This window comes from Penicillium nucicola (assembly GCF_028828085.1).
Source record: "Penicillium nucicola strain IBT 29836 chromosome Unknown utg000001l, whole genome shotgun sequence".
Lineage (NCBI taxonomy): Eukaryota > Fungi > Ascomycota > Eurotiomycetes > Eurotiales > Aspergillaceae > Penicillium > Penicillium nucicola.
Window position 1 is genome coordinate 3,448,651 of NW_026643125.1, and position 19,155 is coordinate 3,467,805.

At 46.0% G+C, this 19,155-nt stretch overlaps 5 protein-coding genes across 5 annotated transcripts; 2 read left to right on the forward strand and 3 right to left on the reverse strand.

Moving 5' to 3' along the window:
• Nucleotides 1–624: 624 nt before the first annotated feature.
• N7511_001302 (uncharacterized protein) lies at nucleotides 625–1,463 on the reverse strand (the record flags this gene model as incomplete). The annotated part of the gene is made up of 2 exons (XM_057123727.1): nucleotides 625–981; nucleotides 1,041–1,463. The coding sequence occupies 2 exons, from the start codon at nucleotides 1,461–1,463 to the stop codon at nucleotides 625–627; spliced, it is 780 nt and encodes a 259-aa protein (XP_056989460.1).
• Nucleotides 1,464–2,081: 618 nt separating this feature from the next.
• Nucleotides 2,082–3,739, forward strand: N7511_001303 (uncharacterized protein; the record flags this gene model as incomplete). The annotated part of the gene is made up of 2 exons (XM_057123728.1): nucleotides 2,082–2,244; nucleotides 2,301–3,739. The coding sequence occupies 2 exons, from the start codon at nucleotides 2,082–2,084 to the stop codon at nucleotides 3,737–3,739; spliced, it is 1,602 nt and encodes a 533-aa protein (XP_056989461.1).
• Nucleotides 3,740–5,659: 1,920 nt separating this feature from the next.
• On the reverse strand, nucleotides 5,660–7,746 carry N7511_001304 (carboxylesterase/lipase family protein; the record flags this gene model as incomplete). Its single annotated transcript, XM_057123729.1, has 5 exons — nucleotides 5,660–6,519; nucleotides 6,582–6,786; nucleotides 6,837–7,028; nucleotides 7,099–7,390; nucleotides 7,451–7,746. 5 exons carry the CDS (start codon nucleotides 7,744–7,746, stop codon nucleotides 5,660–5,662), a joined length of 1,845 nt encoding a protein of 614 aa, XP_056989462.1.
• A 2,222-nt stretch (nucleotides 7,747–9,968) lies between these two features.
• N7511_001305 (uncharacterized protein) lies at nucleotides 9,969–11,041 on the reverse strand (the record flags this gene model as incomplete). The annotated part of the gene is made up of 3 exons (XM_057123730.1): nucleotides 9,969–9,996; nucleotides 10,054–10,759; nucleotides 10,810–11,041. The coding sequence occupies 3 exons, from the start codon at nucleotides 11,039–11,041 to the stop codon at nucleotides 9,969–9,971; spliced, it is 966 nt and encodes a 321-aa protein (XP_056989463.1).
• A 3,443-nt stretch (nucleotides 11,042–14,484) lies between these two features.
• Nucleotides 14,485–18,473, forward strand: N7511_001306 (uncharacterized protein; the record flags this gene model as incomplete). Its single annotated transcript, XM_057123731.1, has 2 exons — nucleotides 14,485–16,360; nucleotides 17,113–18,473. The coding sequence occupies 2 exons, from the start codon at nucleotides 14,485–14,487 to the stop codon at nucleotides 18,471–18,473; spliced, it is 3,237 nt and encodes a 1,078-aa protein (XP_056989464.1).
• Between the last annotated feature and the right edge of the window lie 682 nt (nucleotides 18,474–19,155).

Sequence of the window (19,155 nt, forward strand, 5' to 3'; positions counted from 1 at the left end):
GCGATCGAGTTGCCAGAGGCTGAACTTCATGAGGATGGACCGAGTCCACACTGCGGCTTGAATCACGATGAATACATACATGATAGAAGTGAAGAAGATCAGCAACATCGTTTCTTCATGGCCACTGAGATAAAGCCAATGTGATCTGAGATAAAGCCGAGGTGATTGGAGATGATCTCGGGAGGTCGGGGGAGGAAATGAGGATTGACGAAGGTGAGAGCAACAGGAAAGAGCAGGGGGGGGAGCTCATTTTACTTTGACCAAGCAGTATCCTCAGTCTTCGCCGTATTGAACTCCGTGGGCGAACGTAAATCTCAGATAAACATAACAATTTGAACTTCAGAAGTCTGCCCAGGTAATGAGCGTATAGATTGACAGCTACATATGGTTGATTAGATGTCAGATCTACAGATCTACTAAACTTACTTCCTGCAGATCAAGATCTTCGTACCCGTGATGATTAATTGTCCTACCTTACATGGTATCCACGCAAAGGCTGCCCTGGCACAGAGCAGCGTAACTGACACATGTACCGAGCGGCCTCATATGCATTTTCATTGCCTGCTGCCTTAGGAGAAGAGCTATGGTACACAAATATTGGATGTGTATAACACTTGGGGCAGTCTAAGGTGATAATTGAGAGCTAGCAGACAAAACGCACTCATGCGAACCTGGATCCTCGAGCCAAGCCCGAACCTTTTCAAGCGCAAAGGTATCATGCTGCACCTCCGACGTGGTATGGTCCCCGATCTCCCCTTCAATCCAATCTTCGGTCCCCCGAATATATTTCAACTTCGTACCAAGCTTCTGACATCCCTCAAAGTCAATCAATACCGGCATGTCGGCCTCGCTAACTAGAATATTGGTTGGAGTAAGATCATTATGCGCCCAACCAAGCATATGTAGGTGGCGGATCACAGCCTCGAGCGCGGCCATAAAAACGGGTATGTCGATTGTGTCGTGCCCATCTTGAAGATGGGTCTGTAGATCGTGCGGGTGTCTATCAAGCACGAGGCCAGTGATATATACCCGCGCGCGACCCGACAGCCGTGGTAGCGGATCATGTTTGGGTGTGGATGTTGTGATAGCTCTTCTAACACTTGCGCCTCTGCTACGAGTGCGTTGGATAGCTGTTTCTCAATCCCTCGCTTCTTAAGCATGCTGTATTGTTCTAGTGCCGGGCGTTTGATGTAAACTTTTGTAGGTAGTGTTTCTGGTGCTTTGCGAAGTTTTGCCTCTGACAAGGACCATGGGGATAGTATGGTGTTGTCCGGGATAGAATTGAGAGCAGCCATGATTCCTTCGAGCGATATTTCCGTCTTGCGGGCGCCTAGCTGGCCATAATAGAAGGTGTCGTTGTCGTCGACGAGACCAAATGATGTGTACTGGAATTTATTAGACACATGATCTACTTCCTCAAAAGAGAAACCTAGATCATCCCAGTTGGTTATTCCGGGTATCATGGTCAGCGAAAGAGGGTTCCCAAGGGAGAAAAGGGAGTTTTGATATGTAGATTCTGGCTAGCGAAGATGAGTTGAAGTGAAATGCTGCGCGGATCAGAGGAATCTATGGCATGAGCTAGCAGGAAAAACGAGGAATAAAGGCAGATAATGAGCAGTCTACTGCCTAAGCCCTCAGGATTATGACAGCTCGCATTTGATGGCCATGGCAGATGATTCGTTGGCGAAGCTGGCCATTGATCATTTTTGAAGCCCGAAAATTGCCCAACCAAGCACAATGCAATGGAACCACTGGTTTGATATCTGGTCCCTGATTATCTACACTGTCAAGGTTCCAGGCTCTCAATAACTGAGATTGGCACAACCCTGGGAAGTCGTCCCGACCAAGCCCAGGATTCGACCATGTCTTTCCGACAAGAGGACTGGACTCTTGAAAATGCCCTCATATCTCGATCATGCAGTTTATGGTCGGAATAGATAGTACTCTGGTGGTGAAGTTGTCCACCGAGTCTCCCCCGCAGGCATTCTCCGCACGCGGCAGAATGCCGGTCCCTGCTCCACTTCGTCATCCCGCAACTTTGAACATTTCTGTTCCTGTTCATCTTCACTCTTACCCTCACCATGTCTGATTCGGAGAGACAGCCTGCATCGGAGCAGACACCTCTTCTCCGCGATGTATCGGAGAGCAATGCGCAGGATACCCCGCTACCAGAAGAGCATAGCACAAAGGAGCTGATCTGGATCCTGGGTAGCATCTGGCTGGGTGTATTCTTAGCAGCGCTAGGTATGAATTCAATTGTTTGACGATTGACCGAGGGCTAATGAACTGGGTTATCACAGACACAACAATTGTAGCCACGCTGTCCGCGCCTATCTCGTCTTCCTTCAATTCCTTTTCGCTGCTCTCGTGGCTGGCTACCTCTTATCTGATCTCCAATGCCGCTTGCCAACCCCTCAGCGGAAGACTAACTGATATTTACTCCCGTCGCTGGGGATTGGTCTTCTCCAATGTATTTTTCGCCCTTGGAAACCTGATCTGTGGCCTGGCGAGAGCTCAATGGGTGATCATCCTTGGTCGCGTCGTGGCGGGAGTCGGCGGAGGTGGTCTTACAGCCATCTCAACCTTTGTCACGTCGGACTTGATCCCTCTTCGCAAACGCGGTATCTGGCAGGGTATTGGAAATATATGCTACGGTGCTGGAATGGGACTTGGAGGTGTTTTCGGTGGCTGGATCAATGACACACTGGGATGGAGATGGGCATTCTTGCTTCAGGTCCCTTTCTTGGTAATCTCCTGCATCTTGGTCGCAGTGAAGGTGAAAATCCCTGTCAAAGAATCGGATACTGCCCGGATCAAGCGAGTCGACTTCCTCGGTGCCATTACGCTAGCTCTGACATTGGTGTCTCTACTTCTGGGCCTAAACACCGGCGGAAACCAGGTACCCTGGACTCACCCATTGGTCTTGGCATCCCTGGTTATGTCCGCTGTTTTCCTGGGTATCTTCATATACGTCGAAGCCTATGTTGCCACTGAGCCTGTCATCCCAGTGCGCCTTCTCCTGAATCGGACGGTCGCGGCTGCTTGTTTGACCAACTGGTTCACCACGATGTCTGTGTTTGGACTTCTCTTCTACCTACCTGTTTACTTCCAGGTTCAGGGTCTTTCGGCCACTGCTGCTGGCGCTAGATTGATCCCCCAAGCCATCGGTACCTCGATTGGATCTTTAGGATCGGGTCTCATCATGCGTGCCAGCGGCCGCTATAACCTACTCAACTATATTGCTATGGCTATCCAGGTTATCTCGGCTGGATTGATCTGCACCATGACTCTGTCTACTCCTATCGGACTACCGTTTGTCTATTTCTTCTTGGGTGGTGCATCTTACGGCAGCATGTTGACCATCACATTGGTGGCGCTCATTTCCGCGGTGGATCATCAACACCATGCCGTGGTGACCTCCGCCTCTTACGCTTTCCGAAGTACCGGAAGCACCATTGGTATTACTATCGCCTCAGCCGTCTTCCAGAACACTCTCAAGCAGGGGCTTTGGTCTCGATTTGGTGATCACGATCACGCAAAGGAGCTGATTGGACGTCTTCGTGATAGCTTGGATGAGATCTGGAATCTTCCCGCAGACTGGATTCCTGGTGTGTTGGACGCTTACATGACTTCCTTACGGTCTGTATTTTTGACCCTGTTGGGTCTCGTCGTGTTGGGGGCTTTAGCCAGTCTTGCTATGAGAGAGCATAAACTGCACAACAATTTGGCTCGTCGGTAAGGTCGTAATCGAGCTGGCTTTTTATCAGAAATGTAATTAGCAATCAGTATATAGACCTGCAAATGAACAGTAGTACTTAGCCACTCTTATGATTTGCCGTCCTTGTACTCCTCCACGCCATGCCATCAACTAGTGATGGTCGAACAGGGCTTGGGATAAGTGTTGTACTAACGCCTTAGCTAAAGAAGTTTGCTAAATAGTCTATATTATACTAATACTCCTAGGATAACCTCCTATAGTTAATCTATAACGAAGCGGAACTAGTTCTAATTAGCCCTAGTAAGGATTATATAGTTATACTGATAAACTATCTTAATCCTATTTTATATCAACTATAAAGCTAAAATCTATACTAATCCTATTATGTTACGTTTATTAGTATAATAGGCGTAAGGAGGTATCAGTACCTAAAATATCATTTTTTTAAGGAAATATTCTTCCTACATTTTCTTATATATCCTTTTAAATCTAGTCTTATAATATTTCACTCTAACTCTTAGCTATCTAGATATCCTTACGTTTACTATAATTATACTAAATTATTAGAACTTCTAGTAGCCGCTCAAAACGAAATCCCTATAAAGGTATTCTTCTATATATTCTAAAACCTAAACCGTTATTATAATAGGGTAGTGTTACGCACTTGCTTCCGGGTCGTCGCTAGGTTAGAAGATTCCTGTGGTTTATACTATACTTGCCTGGAATGCTGACTTCTAACGTCAACGATCTGTCTCTCAACCGTACCGTTGCCTGAATAGGCCTTATACGGGCTAAGTCCTTTTGAGGGTATCGAGGAGCGATGCTAAGTAGAGCACCGATTAGATCCATACCGAAGTATTGGTCCGATCGTAGTGTTGTTAAGTTATAACTAAGTTGTACGAGTCACGAAGGTTTTCTAAAGGTGGATATAAGTAATAATAGATAATTGAACACGAAGAACTAAGTTAGATATATACTGCCTATATATACCCCGAGTCCTTCCTATAGATAAGTAGAATGTAGAATAGTAGAACTGTTCTACTTATCGACTGTCTATTATTCTACTACTCGTATAATTTTTAGGTTATTGGGGTAGGGATCATTTAAGTAAATGATAAAAACAAAGTGAGATTAAGAATCTGCGAGAGATTAAGATCGAAGGTAGATAAATTAGAGAAATAGATAATTAAATTTATAATTATTTATTTCTCTAATTTAACAATTCTATATACCTTAGGAAATGTATAGTAGATCAGAGATAGTTGCCCTTTCGGCTGAGCCGCCGGGCGTTAATAAATTGTGTGTGTGTGTGTGTGTGTGTACTGTATATGCTTTTAGTATGAGAGAAACTGTGAAGAAATGCCACCTCCATCGAGTTAGTCCCGGGATTTCCACTAATTTCAATCGATGCTCGTGGGACATTAATACTTGTAGGGACTATTTAAGTCACGCCCTCCATGGTCCTATTGCTACGCCTCACTCCAACGTGAAGGCTGGTGGCGCTGCCGGATGATATTACCTCCGAATATCTCAACGCTTTCTCTGTACGTCTTTTACAGTCTGATGTCTGGTCTGCGTTTGGGCTATAATTCTTGCTGGAGTCACTTGTCTAGCTAGCCAGACGTGGTGGTACAATAATAGGGACATTAGGTTTCGATGAAATGCATTTTAGTCAAAGGGAATAAAGCTAGTGCTAAAGAGGCTATTTATAATATTCTTATTTGAATCTCTCGAGTCTTGTCGTCCGGCACGCCTACAATATGTCACGGAGTGAATGCTGGAAATGTAAGGCATGCATTATCATCACACTAGCACATCGCCACTTTTGACGACGATTTATTAACAGCGGATCTACCATGAGTCTAACCACTAACTGAAATTTCCCCCCATTCTAAATCCGTCTCAATCATGAACAAGCCGTCCAACTATACCTAACGTCTTTCAAAACAGGATAGTAGCTCCCATTAAAATCGCACTCAACATGATCGAAACTCCAAGTGAGGGCGTGATAATGACTCCACCACCAAACGATAGAGAACTAGTCGGTGAAGCCATAGTGGTCGAAGAAGCCGTCGGCTTTCCACTACCGCTGGGAAATGCTGTTGCTGTCGTCGTGGTGTTCCCTCCATCCAGCATGGCGCTGACCTGAGCCCACAACTTGCAGATGGAGAAGTCAATCTCACCAGGGGAACTTGAATTACCAAAGATCATTCCCGGGGTGTTCGAGCCTGTTGATGTGATTCTAAACTGCGGCCATTCAATGGCCTGGGTGGACGGTTTGCCATTTTTCGCCATCGCGGTCCATAAGCTGATCATCTCATTGCTCAATTTTCGCTCAGCTTGCGAGCTACTGCAGGTGTAGTTCCCTTCGGGGTAGCTGAAATCCAAGTTGCTGAATACGAATGGGATCTCGGCAGTATGAGCGGCACCAAGGAATGACAGATCGTCTGCGATGGGAACAAGTGTATCCAGCCATGCGCAGGTAGAGTTAAGAGTGAACTCATAAGCCCATGCCGGATGACCGTTACGCGCAGTACTCAGCGCACTCTGGTATGTCGGACATTTGAAATGAACGTCTGTGAGAACTTGGGCAATAGCCTCAAAGACGCCGGATCCTGCTGTCAATCCGAGTTTCTTGACAGCAGATTCAAACGCAGATAGAGGGTAATATTTCTCAATAATTGAAGCTGCAGGGCCCCAGTCTCCTCGTAGAAAAGTCTTGTAATCAACCGCCGTAAGGTTCGCAATGAGCTCTGGGGACGAGTATTTCCCGATGGTGCTCAAAGTGCCCTCCTGTTGGTCTTGAAAGTTTGACGTGTTAGCCTTGACTCATTTATTCAAAATACTGAAAGAGTAAACATACTGAAACCGAAAACTGTCGGTACTTGTGCACCACGATGGAGAGGGTTTTCTTTGACGACTTTGCCATCCACAATTGGCCAGAATTCAGGTGTCTGGCTATTGGAACTACCAATTCCATCAAGTCCTCCGATACCTGAATTCATATATGAATCGGAATAAAATGCTTTCTGGAGGTCGGCCGGGGATTTGGACTGCAGACATGATTTCTGAAGCAAGGTTAGCCCAGTATGTATATAACAAAAAATTATTCACTTACATCCTTGGGGCCGCACTTGAGCTTCTTCGCAAACGACCGACCTAGCTTTTGAGCAATCGATTTGTTTGTCAATTGTGGTAGAGCGATCGATTCAATGATCGCGCTTTTGAAGAGAGATGGTGCCTGGGCAAGAGTCGCAAGAGTGTACATATCTGTGGCACCAGCTGATTGCCCAAAACCGAGGACCTTTTCCTGCATTTCCAAACCATCATTAGTCAAGAATTGCCCCGGGGGGAGAGAAGTTAAAGCTGAACTCACGTACAGGGTCACCGCCAAAAGCAGAGATGCTTTTCTGAATCCATTCGAAACCAAGAATAAGATCCTGGATTCCTTGATTACCATGGTATCCGGCACTATCTAGTGCCAGGAAGCCAAGGGGTCCGAGTCGGTAGTTCAGTGACACCACAATTGTGTCCTTCTCGGCCAAGTTACAGCCGTCATACAGAGGATATTCAATGCCGCCTTCTGTGTCGGATCCACCAAAGACCCAAACCTTGACGGGAAGTTTGGAGTCTTTGGTCGCGCTAGATGGAGCCCAGATGTCCAAGTAGAGGCTAAAGAAATAAAATCCATTAAAACAAATAGTCGTTTGTCAGGTCAGAGGTGCGACTTACCAGTCTTCAGATTTGGCTCCGGATGGTACAGTTTCAGTTCCAAATTGAATACAGGATGGAGCCGGCACAGTTGCTTCCAGTAACCCATTGGAGTATTTTTTGCTGTAGGCCTTGGGAGGCTCGAATCGCAAGTCCCCGACAGGAGGTTCGGCAAACGGAATGCCCTTGTAATACACCGCACCTTGTCCACCACTGCACTTTCCACCCGTGATGGTTCCAGCGTCAATGGTGACCGATGGTGATGCTAGAGCTGTGGCTACAACGGCCGACAGAGAAGTTGGAAGAAGCAATTTCATCTTCGCTAATGTTTGAAGAGTGAAGTTATGATGAAGAAAGGAGCATCTATTGAGCTTGTACACTGCCCTTTTATAACTATTGATGTGTTGCAAAGCCTCAGCCCTTCATATTCGGCTGAGCTTTGTACAAATAGGCTATATCCACCTTTCAGCCCCAATTACTGCATCGGGATAGGGGGCCGTTTCTCATTGGCTATGCATCAAAGGTACCAGATAGGGACTAGCCTTCACAGCCATCCATCCTGATTCTAATACAAATTGGGGATAGATCAGCATTTTAAGATGCATATTGTGCCTCACAGAAGGAGGGAATTGGTTCCAACCGGGGAAAAGACAGCGCATAAGTTCAGCTTGACATAAGCGGATCCGTTCTTCGGCTTTTTATGATAGAAAATTGAAACGACATGTATATTCGATTGAACTGTACAGTACTGTAGTGTTTTAGCAAATAATATCCCTTCTCTCTTACTGGCTCTTCAGTTAGGTGACCATTAGCGAATCCTTACTGTTGTATGTTTTTTGTTTTGTAGGCTATTTTTCAGGTGTCTTGATTGATGCTTTTTTTTCTCTTTGGTTATCTGGCTTCTTGACGTATCGTGGCATACTGTCCGATTTATATCACGACAATAATGACGTCATACTCACATTCGTTTGATTTGAATAGGGTATCTCACTCCAGAAATAACAGTATCAGCTTTTTACACTTGCGCCAAGGCCTTAAGCTAAGAAGCGGAGGGCTAGGAAGTATAAGATTTCCTACGTGTTAGACGCGTTTAGGCCTCGAAATACGGTTCGACCGTGTTTTCAACCGGTTGGGAATAAGTAAGTAGGGTTAAACGGTGTCGTTTATATTATAAAGACATTTTTCCTTTACTCACGTTTAAGTTAGAAGATAAGGTCACGAGTAGCCACCTATTAAGCGTTTTACTATATTCTATAGATATAATATGATTTACGTGTGATTAACGGTATCGCTTAACTTAGACACCCACCCCTTCCATAGACTATTATCTATCTCGCTCTATATTCTCTCGTATATTTCATAATATATACTAGCTAGGGATCACCTTTTCCTTAAACCCTTTAACTTATCTCTCTTCGTATATAATCATGGATTAGCTTATTAGCACTAAATTATAGGTAGTTATAAAGTATAAGTATAAGGAGCTTATAATCTATATATCCTATATAATAATAACTTCCTAAGTAGTAGATGTAAGAGATCTTTATATCCCTCGAAATCTTCCCGAAACGAAAGTAGTCTAATTTCTATAGACTATGCTAGATCTATAGGACTAAATATATACACTAGCCTACCTAAGATCTATCAATATTAAGCAAAACAAGAAATAAAACAAGATTCAATAAAAGAACAAGAACATGAAGAAACACATAAACAGAACTTGAAACAAGAAAAAAGGGACGTAACTAAAGTTCCAAACACAAATACAATGTGGCAAAAGAACTTCAACACAAGTTTGAATAGAAAAATAATACATGCAAACACCATATATAAGAATTCTATGAAAACTATAAAACAAGTATTCTTTGAGACGGCGAATCGGAGGCCGGAAGTGGCCTTACCGTCACCTAGCGTTGTGGTGTAATGAAGAAACACTACGTCTCAGTAGAAATAAATATTAAGGGGTAATATAAAGGGTAATAATAGTTGTCAAAAAATTGAAATAGTTTTATGGCAAGGAATAGTAGTAGATTCAAAGGCTTCCGCAGTGATAAAAAGTTGGTTTCTAGGCCGATTAAATCGCCTCTACAGCAGATAATACAGTATTGTTTTAGCAGAATATATCGACCAAATAGAAGACTGGAGTATGGGGTTCTTTCCAGTGTACCCGAGTAGTGAGAGGGGCAGACACAATTTATGGAAATTGAAGAGGCTGCTGCGGTTCATCCATACCAGAATCAACTTTACGATGTCCAGCAACTATAATTCAGAGGCTCATCGTTATGCTTGCCCTTGTACATCAATGGAAGCGAAATTTATGAAATGAATATTCAGATTTGATAATAATACAGCAAAGACCTTATTTGTGAGACTGCCAACACCAACAATTAATGATTATTCCCCCCAAGAATGAATAGCATCAAAGGCATTCACTAAGATAACAAATAACATTACACAACATTTGCACGACTTTACCAAATTGATGGTACAAGTATCACTTATTAAAGAGTATTCGAGATATGATTATCTGCATGTTTCCTTAACAGACAGTAATGAAAAGACCGATACTAAAAGAATATTAGTTTAACACGACATTCCTGTGCTAGTAGAAGGTGAAAACTCACGGGGAGGGATTAAAGTCCTGGAAGAAGTCGAGGTCAGTGCTACCAGCGTTCTTCAGCTCGTAGGCAACAGCATCGCCAGCAGGGCACGAGAAGGTTGAAACAACAACAGAGTTGCCAGGCGAGACAGTGATATCGCCAAGATCATGATCAACTGAAGGGGCGTTGTTGAATGTGGTCTTGGAATCGGCAGGCTTGGAGAGCTTAGCAACGTCAATCTTTCCATCCCCGCTGAAGCTGAAAGCCGAGGTAACAAGATCCTTCTGTTCGGGGAAGAGGAAGACCAGGCTGCAAGTCTTGCCAGAGTCAGACTGAGGAATATCAAAGTTAAAGATGCTTGAGGTAGTCGACGTCACAGTGCCGTTGAACTGGGTGCCGAATGCCTGATCGGGGGATTTGGAGTCGATGGGGACAATCAAGTGAGGGAACTCAAAGTTGCCTGAGGTCAAAGTGGTAGGGCAGTTGTTGCCAGTCGACGGGGCAGGAGCAGGTGCAGCAGGAGCAGCGCAGGAATCGGCATTCAGCATGATCTTGCTGCACTTGCTGAGATCGGAGCTATCGGTGGTGTAGATGTTCAAACCTCCATTCTGACCGGTCTCGCAGGCAATAAAGTCTGGGTTGCCGTTGAACTCCAGCATTCCAGAAGGGTTGACGGAGAAGCCTGGGGTGGGAGTGGCACCAACATCACACTGGAGCTGGGTGGTTGGGGCTGAAGCCTTTGTTAGCTCAACTTCAACCAGGATGGTTTACTTCACTCACGGGTCAGGATACAGCCTCGGCCATTGCCATCAGTAATGGTGCCGTCGGGGCTAATGCAAAACTCTGCGGGAGACAAGCTACTATCACCGATACGGTTCTGGCCATCACTCAGTTGGCCAACGGAGCCAGTCATATCACCAGAAGCATCAAGATGGAAGCAGCAGCTATCATCACGAGCAACTAGGGCTTGTGCGCCGGCAGCGAAAGCTGCGAGGGTGCCAAAGTTCTTCATTGTGAGAGAGAGTGTGAATGGAGTAGGCGATTGAAATATAAGTTCCTTGGAGTGAGAGTAAACAAGCGGTTCTTCCCTGGGAAACAATCACACTATTTATAACCGAGAGGCACCAGGCATCCTATCTTGATTCAACAAATATTTACACCAAATTTACTAGCCGATTAGGCAAACAAGAAATATAGTCGACGTCATTTACCATTGGAGATCGTATTTCTTGTTGCATCCACAGGACAAGACTATCCCACATCGTGACCCAGCAAATACTGTAAAGGGCAATGGGCTGGGCCGCCGGGGTGGCAAATATGTCTACCACGGCTCGAGCCCTAGATGCATTCTAATGCGATTGGTTTTGATTGCCCACACCCTGAATACACTGATGATATTGACCAATAGTGATTTGCGAATTCCAATTATGATCAGGTTCCTCTTCTTTACATGGAAATGGTCCAGTGCAGAGACCCATGAATGAGCTACCTGTAAAGTTCCAAGCTTTACCCCGTGGTAACTCAGCCAGTAGCTTGGGAAAATAACCTGCAATGATTTTGTGGCTGAATTGATAGAGGAGCAATATTTTATGATCTTTCAAACATATCTTCTTGTCGGTAAGGCATATTGTTTCGGTAGATTTGTTGGAGCCCTACTGAAACACCGAACCAGTACCAACATCAACCCGTAACCGGTCATTCCGAAGCACCCACCTTTCTCTGGACCCTTGCGAGAGCGAGCACGAACCTGTTGAAACCCTTATTATGTCATATTCGACTACCCTAGGCTTGGTTCGGATACAAAGAACCCGGGTCTCATTGATCATTGTTCGATTCCTGGTACGGAGGTTCCAACCAACAGCAATCGTTCTATTTTTGCGCGAACCACACATAGTAAACCCTAGGTACAAATTGGAGCTATTTGTGAAGGTGGTATATTCGCCCACAACAAAGAGTTCGTGGTTGGAATAGATGTGTTAATTGCGGGGGGACGATCGACCTGATCAACGTCATGACTACAACCGTGTCCTGCATTAAAATTCATTGATGCGGGGGTTCTGAATCGTTAGTCTCGCTTACATGGCAGAAATTTCCAAAATTTCAAGCCAAGAATCATAAGCCAGACATTGAAAAGGATATGTAACGTTGTATTACTGCGGATATATTGTAGTTGGCTATCGCCACGAATCTTACCAGAATATCGGCAAATAAAGAGCATGTTCAGACTCATCCGTCACTAAGCCCTTGGATAGTTTATTGAAATAAAGACTCGCGATATTGAGATTCAAATCCTTCCATCTAACTAGAAAAAAAGGAGCTTACAGGATGCCAATCGCCATAAGCGAGAGCGAGACGAGATTGGTAGCGTCTATTATCTCTTTAGGGATAAGGAACTGCTCCGAAACATGAAAGTTCGGTTCCTTTAGTAGAGTCAAACATGGGACGCGTTGGTCTGACTCCTTGCAGTCCTGATGTCTGGCAGAGAGACGATAATTAATATCGCGTAGCAATTTGCAAAACGCTTCTGTTATGTCATACATCCCCACATGTCCACTAAGTTATACCGAAGGGGAGGGATGAGGGGGCCAGCCGATCAAATATTCCGTGGACCGTTCTTTACAGTATGGTTTGTGTTCAGTTGATGAGTTTTGAGACAGGATGTAGGCCACACACTCGTACGAAAAGACCAAAGGGGCGAATGGAGTAGATGGGGAGACCGATGGGATGAGACAATTCCAACAAGCATAGAAATGATTGCAAAGTACACCATGTACAAGAAAAGTTGATGAAGAAGTAAAGGGGTTGTAAAAATATCTGTATTTCATGCTGAAAAAATGGAGCTAAGAGCTACATGACTGGGCGTAACAAATTCTCAATCCAGTACCAGTATCAGAGATGCGAGAACAGTCAATGATACTACTCGTAGCAACAACAGATATGCTAGAAGCACAGGAAACACTGACCTACAAGGCATTCGAGTTTCTGTACTCGACTGAGTTTTATTCAGTGACCGCGTCACTGATGGGTGCTGCTATTTTCACCACCGAGATCCCATGCACACCTGGAGCGCTGCACATAGCTGCCTAGTTGAAAGAGGTCTGCGAGCACTAAATCGAGCAGTATAGATGCCTTAATCTTATACCCACAAAGTTTTACTTCAGCCACTGCATGATAATTATGTGTAAGTTATGGACTCTCCTAGACCTTCGGTGACCACCTGGTCTCAGTTCCGAAGCAGTCTACCAATTACTGGAAAAGACACCATCACAGACACTCCAGTTGCTTCTTCACTAAGTCTAAAGCTCCCGATGTGAGCAAGGTGGGCAATTCTTTGTGCAATGATCTTTCGGTGGAATATACAGCTTTATTCAACCAGTCAAGTCTTGACTTGAGGTGATACAACGAAGCAAATTTGGCGCATTTATTGCCTTGTCGAGGGTAATAATGCCTCCATTTGGGGGAGGTGAGCATCAAAACTACTACAATCTGTTCAATGAACGACTGTCCAAATCAAGCTCTCAAAGTTGCAAATCTCAATGACAAGTTATAATTACCGCGTAGTATAAAGTTAGCACTGGCATGCGCATCGGTTCTATATTCACAGGTTCTACAGTCACATAATCGATTGAATTTGCAACCCGTTATTGAATTTTAGCAAGATGTTCGGACGCCACTGAGTCCTCACCGAGCACTCATCAGACCTCACTGGTTTGAAATCTGACAAGACTCATCAGCTCAGCCTAATTCTAATCGCCCTCGCGACAGCGGTGGTAGCTCAGACCAGCAGAGAAAAGCTGTTGTTTACAATGACCTATGTCCATGTGTATGTATTGAGTCTGGAAGTCGGAACAATGCAAGACCACTGCAAGCTAAAGTGAGTATACCCAAGATAGGATGATCGTTGTAATACTTAGGACACTAACTAAAACTCGGACACCACCCAAGATGCGGTGCTGCCTCAGGCGCCGAGATCGAACAAATGACACCCAATCACTTCGAGCTTTTCATGCACGTCCATCTCTAGCCCGCAGAGACCTGCAGAGACCCTCGAACTAACATTTGAATATCCTATCATTGGTGGTACCTACCCCCCTTTGACAAGAAGTCGGTAGCTACTGCACGCCCAATCCTGGGAGTGGCAAAGACGTGGCGACGCCCAAGTCGGACAACGCAACCACCTCACCGCTTGTACCTTAACGGTCGCATGACAGCCTGAAACTCACGTCTCCTCCTTAAGGATTGCATGATTCAATCGCGATCAACCCATCAGCGCCGCATAAGCACTCAAATCTTCTGCACGGCTCAGAGCGTCAATTGCTCCCCCTCTGTCACCTCGAGTCCGGCCGCTTTGTTCTCCGGCGTTTTGTTCCCATATATCCCCGACGATACGCGACACCGATAAAGTCGACTATTCCCACCTCCTTACAAGTTTCATGGTCGCTAGCCAATCCGGGCATGGCAGTCGGTCTTCGATCTGAGTTATCCATCCCAGTTCATCAGAGAAACAACACTGCCAAGGGAGCGTGGTCCACGGCGAGTGAAATGGAAGGCGACTCTGAGGAAACAGTGGTTGGAAATAAAGCGAGACACGAGGTGTCTTGCGATCAAGCAGTTCAGAATGCCACACCTTCACATTCCCGGCGACGACGACTTCTCTTATCAACCGATAGTGCCTTCGCCGATACGGTCCTTCCTTCCTTCATCCACAACCCAAATATCGAGCTGCGCCTGATCACAGATGAGCCCTCGGCATTGCTCACAGGCACCAACAAGATCCCACACTATATGGATACGGTTGACAGCCAAACATTCGATAAGAAAACAGGGGCGCGGAAATGGCTGAAGGCGAAAACTGCCGAGCTATGTGAATGGGCGGACATGTTGCTGGTCGCACCCATTGATGCTGGAGCTCTTGGTGCGATGTTAGCTGGTTTGACAAACACCTTGACCTTGGCGCTGCTCCGCGGTTGGGTATCAAAGAAACCAGTTGTACTCATTCCAGGAATGACTGTGTCTGAATGGGATCACCCGCTAAGCTCCCGCCAACTGGGCGAGATAGGCCGCTACTGGCCCTGGGTCTGCATTGTCAAGCCTGTGCTCTGGAAGTCAAACGGGCCCGAAGAATTAACCATACTTCCGTGGGATGGGCTAAAGGAGCTACACGAAACGTTGGAAACAACTTTGAAACTTCCACCACGGGCTTTTAATTTGACTGGGCCTAGTATAAATGGCAATTTGACCGCTACTAAAACTGCATCAACAACCGCATGCGTGCCATTGGCATCGGCAAGCGGGACTAGCTGTGCGTTGCGGAGCATCCCGAAATCCGAAGGCAATGCCCATTTTTTACCGCTCGAGATATGGCTGAGCGTTTTTGAAGATCAGCTTGGAGATTGGGAAACAGCGAAAGCTGTGGGCATTCCCTCGAACCTCCCCGTCCCCCAGGAATGGCAAAACCATTTACTCAAAATGTCCACACCAGCTTCCCTTGAATATACCATGCTGCGAGGATCATTCGCGGCAATCAAAAAGCGGATTGACGCTCTTCCTCGGTGGAAACCGCTTTCTGACCTTGCATGCCACCTTATTGTTAAATTTTCTCGAACCGACATTCTCTCATACCTCACTGAAAATCACCTGGACCTGCTTTGGACCACTTCTCGCCTCACTAATATTCCCTACCGTGCATCTGCGATTTACGGCAACCCCAAAGTTCTCACCTGGTGGCGCGATGCGCCCGCTCTTCCCAACAAAGAATACATGGCAGATGCCATGGACGGCGCCTCCCGAGCCGGCTATCTTCACGTATTAGACTGGTGGCTCCATTCTGGTCTCCCACTACGGTACAGCGAGCGTGCTCTCGAAGCCGCCAGTGCCGAAGGCCGGATCGACGTTCTTGATTGGTGGAAGGCTGCTTCCGCAAATGCCCCAGCGCACAGCCCTGTTCCCCTCAAGCCCGGAAAATCCGTCCTTCTTGCGGCACAGTCTGGTCGCACTGCATCACTCGCTTGGTGGGATGCATCAGGTATTCCATACAGTCACGCCGAGAACGTCGCTCGCATCTCAAGCACCCACGGCCACGTACACGTTCTCCAGTTTTGGTATCAGCTCAAGGGTCCTAAAATGATCTTTGATAATCAGGTGCTTGTTGGCCCCACGAAAAATGGACACGACCATGTGCTCCAGTGGTGGAAAACTTGCGGCATGCGTGTCGAATTCAAGACCTGTGATATTGAAGAAGCGCTGGAAGACGCAGATCCTACCTCTGGGGCTGAGGGCCGTGTTCGACTCTGGTGGGAGCGGAACGGACTCAACCTTGGAGTAGGGACGAGTGAATGGATGAGATCGAAAGTTCTGTGAAACCTTGCATTGATTGCATTGGGGTTCGGGGTTGGCCTCTTTTGGCTTTTTACGCTGTTCTATTTCTGCGGTTGCGTTTTGAATTTTGCATATCACGACTCCAGATGATGACGACCCATAATACCCATTTGAATCTTCACAACCTTGTTATTTACTTTGCTTGTTGGAACTTGGGGCGTTGGACGCCCTATATAGACATACTTTTCTTCTCCGGTGTACTCAAATTGAACTCGACCCTATTTACATGACTTCAGTGTGGCATACCACGGCAGTCTCTAGCAGCCTCAAGCTCAAACCAAAAGTTTGCCCGTATTTAATTCCCTATCGTCCAACATACGGCCTATCGTACCTCCACATTCATTACAGAAAGTATGGTTACAGTTGTTATAAGCAATACGGGGCTGAATTCGAGTCGAGGTTCAGGCCGTTGGAGACTGCCCAAGCATACTAGTTACTGAATGCTCTAGCTCTGTATTCATTAAAAGTCGATCGATTTGTTACATTCACTGAAAATATGCCCCTGCATATCAGGAGTTTTTTAATAGGATATCCACGCAATGTAGAAGGCGTCCATCTCATTCCATTGATATATCACGCGTTTCCGCCGTCAACTGCTGACTCAAGCTTCAGGTCCACCTTGGTTCAAACCCCTGGAACGCGCGAACAACCAACATCCCCCAATAATGCTACCATCATTGTTGGCCAAGTACAAATTTATGTCAGCAAGATGCACCCTACAACGCGTGCTGCGCGGGTCGAATGCAAGATTAATACATGTCCGCCCTTCGCAGCCAAGGATTCCTTCCCGCAACATCCTATCAAATAATATCCATACCACCAGCAAGAGACCTAACATCACCCACCACGCACTATTGAAAAACACCCAGATGCGCAGATTAGCGACAGCTGCTATTCCAAGTATTCTCGTTCCGCCACTCATCTTTATCGGACTCCTCCTGGGCCTTTGGACGTGGAAATGCTTCTGGATTATCGTCATGCAGAACAAGCTTCTTTATATATCCTGGCTACCGCCATTCACGCGCTCGGAGGTCATATCAGAATATGAAGCTCAGTGCAGCCCTGTAAAATGGAAGGAGAGCCAGATACGCAGTCTTGATGGGACTAAATTGACCGTTTGTGAGGGTCGTATCCCGTCCAAGCTCGAGGATCATGGACATGCGTCCACTTTGAAGGCTCAAAATCAAGAGATTACGAAATCCGGAAAAAGGAGACTCGTTATTATCTGCTATTTTCAAGGAAACGGTGGTTCAACGCCTATGCGACTGCCGCTTCTCTCACAGGTCTTGCGCTCAATCACGGAGGCTTCAAAACCAACCACGAAGGCGAAATCGGAATCTGCAGAGACAGAGTATAGGATTGTGGCATTGTCGTATCGTGGTTACTGGACATCTTCGGGCCGCGCCACGCAATCTGGTATTGAGATGGACGCCCAGGCATTTTTGAGCTGGGTATCAGAGACCTACGCGGCTCCGAATACCGATCTTGAACTTGTGCTCTGGGGCCACAGCCTAGGAGCGGCAGTTGCAAGCACAGCTACAGCAACGTATCTTCCACGTTTTGAAGACAGCTTGAGCCGAACTTCAGAGACAAGCAGTGGCCGACTACTCTCGCCAGTCTCTCGGTTGATCTTGGAGGCACCGACTTCCAGTATCAAAGATATGCTGATTGCTCTGTATCCACAGAAGTGGCTTCCGTATCGGTATATGTGGCCTTTTTCTTGGAATACGTGGGATATCATGGCGAAGATGAGAGAAATTGCTGCATGGAGAGACCATGATACTAATCTTGCAAGCTCTGAAAATTGGACATCCAGCGCAGTGGTGCCACTACCTCGTACAATTCCACCCATCTTTCTCCTAGTTGTAGAAAAGGACGAGGTCATCCCGGCATATGTACCCGATCAGCTAGAAAATCAAGCCAAATCACTTGGTATGCACATCTACCGAAAAGATGTCCTAGGTGCAATGCATACGGAGGGACCTCAAAAGCTGGATGGCCGGAAAGCACTGGTACAGTTCATCATACATGGGACCTCGACGTTGAAAAATATATCTCACGAATGAAATGAAAATTTAGAATGATCACTTCACATGCAGGAATATTAGACAAAGATGAAGTATTCAACCAGCCATCGAGATTCTAATAGCACAAAGTTCGATATCTCGAGTTCTTTCCTCATTCGGAACATCGGAAGGGTAATACTTGTGGCTCATTGCCTTTGGTGTGGCATAAGAGGAACTAACGCAGGTAAAGCAAGCACGTGTGAATCGCCATTCGGGGGGAACAAGGAGAGTGGGCATGGAGTAGAGGGAAGCAAGTACGGCCTTGATAAACATCAGCTCATCAAGGCTTTAGCAAATCGCTGTTTGCTTGAACTATGCAATCGTTCGGGTATCTGACTTGATCACGAATCTCCATAGTTGAAGGCGATTTCCCCAATTTGGGGACCATCCCATACCCTCCCCATACAATGATGAAACAACCAGTTGCTTGTGAGAACTAAACGACGAATGCCGTAAACTTGAATATTTATCTAGTCCCCGCTTCCCAAATCGGGGCAAATAGATGGTTCGTCATTACCATCGGTGTGGTAAGAAATTTGCTCTCTTGGAGTACCTCCAACGGCACGAATGTTGCCATAAGCTGTTCAAAGCGGTCTCAGGGGCATTGACTCACTTGAAGTAGACACAAAGGAAAATCCAATCCATTGCATCAAATTGATCAAGTGTTTTACTAGGAAGCTAT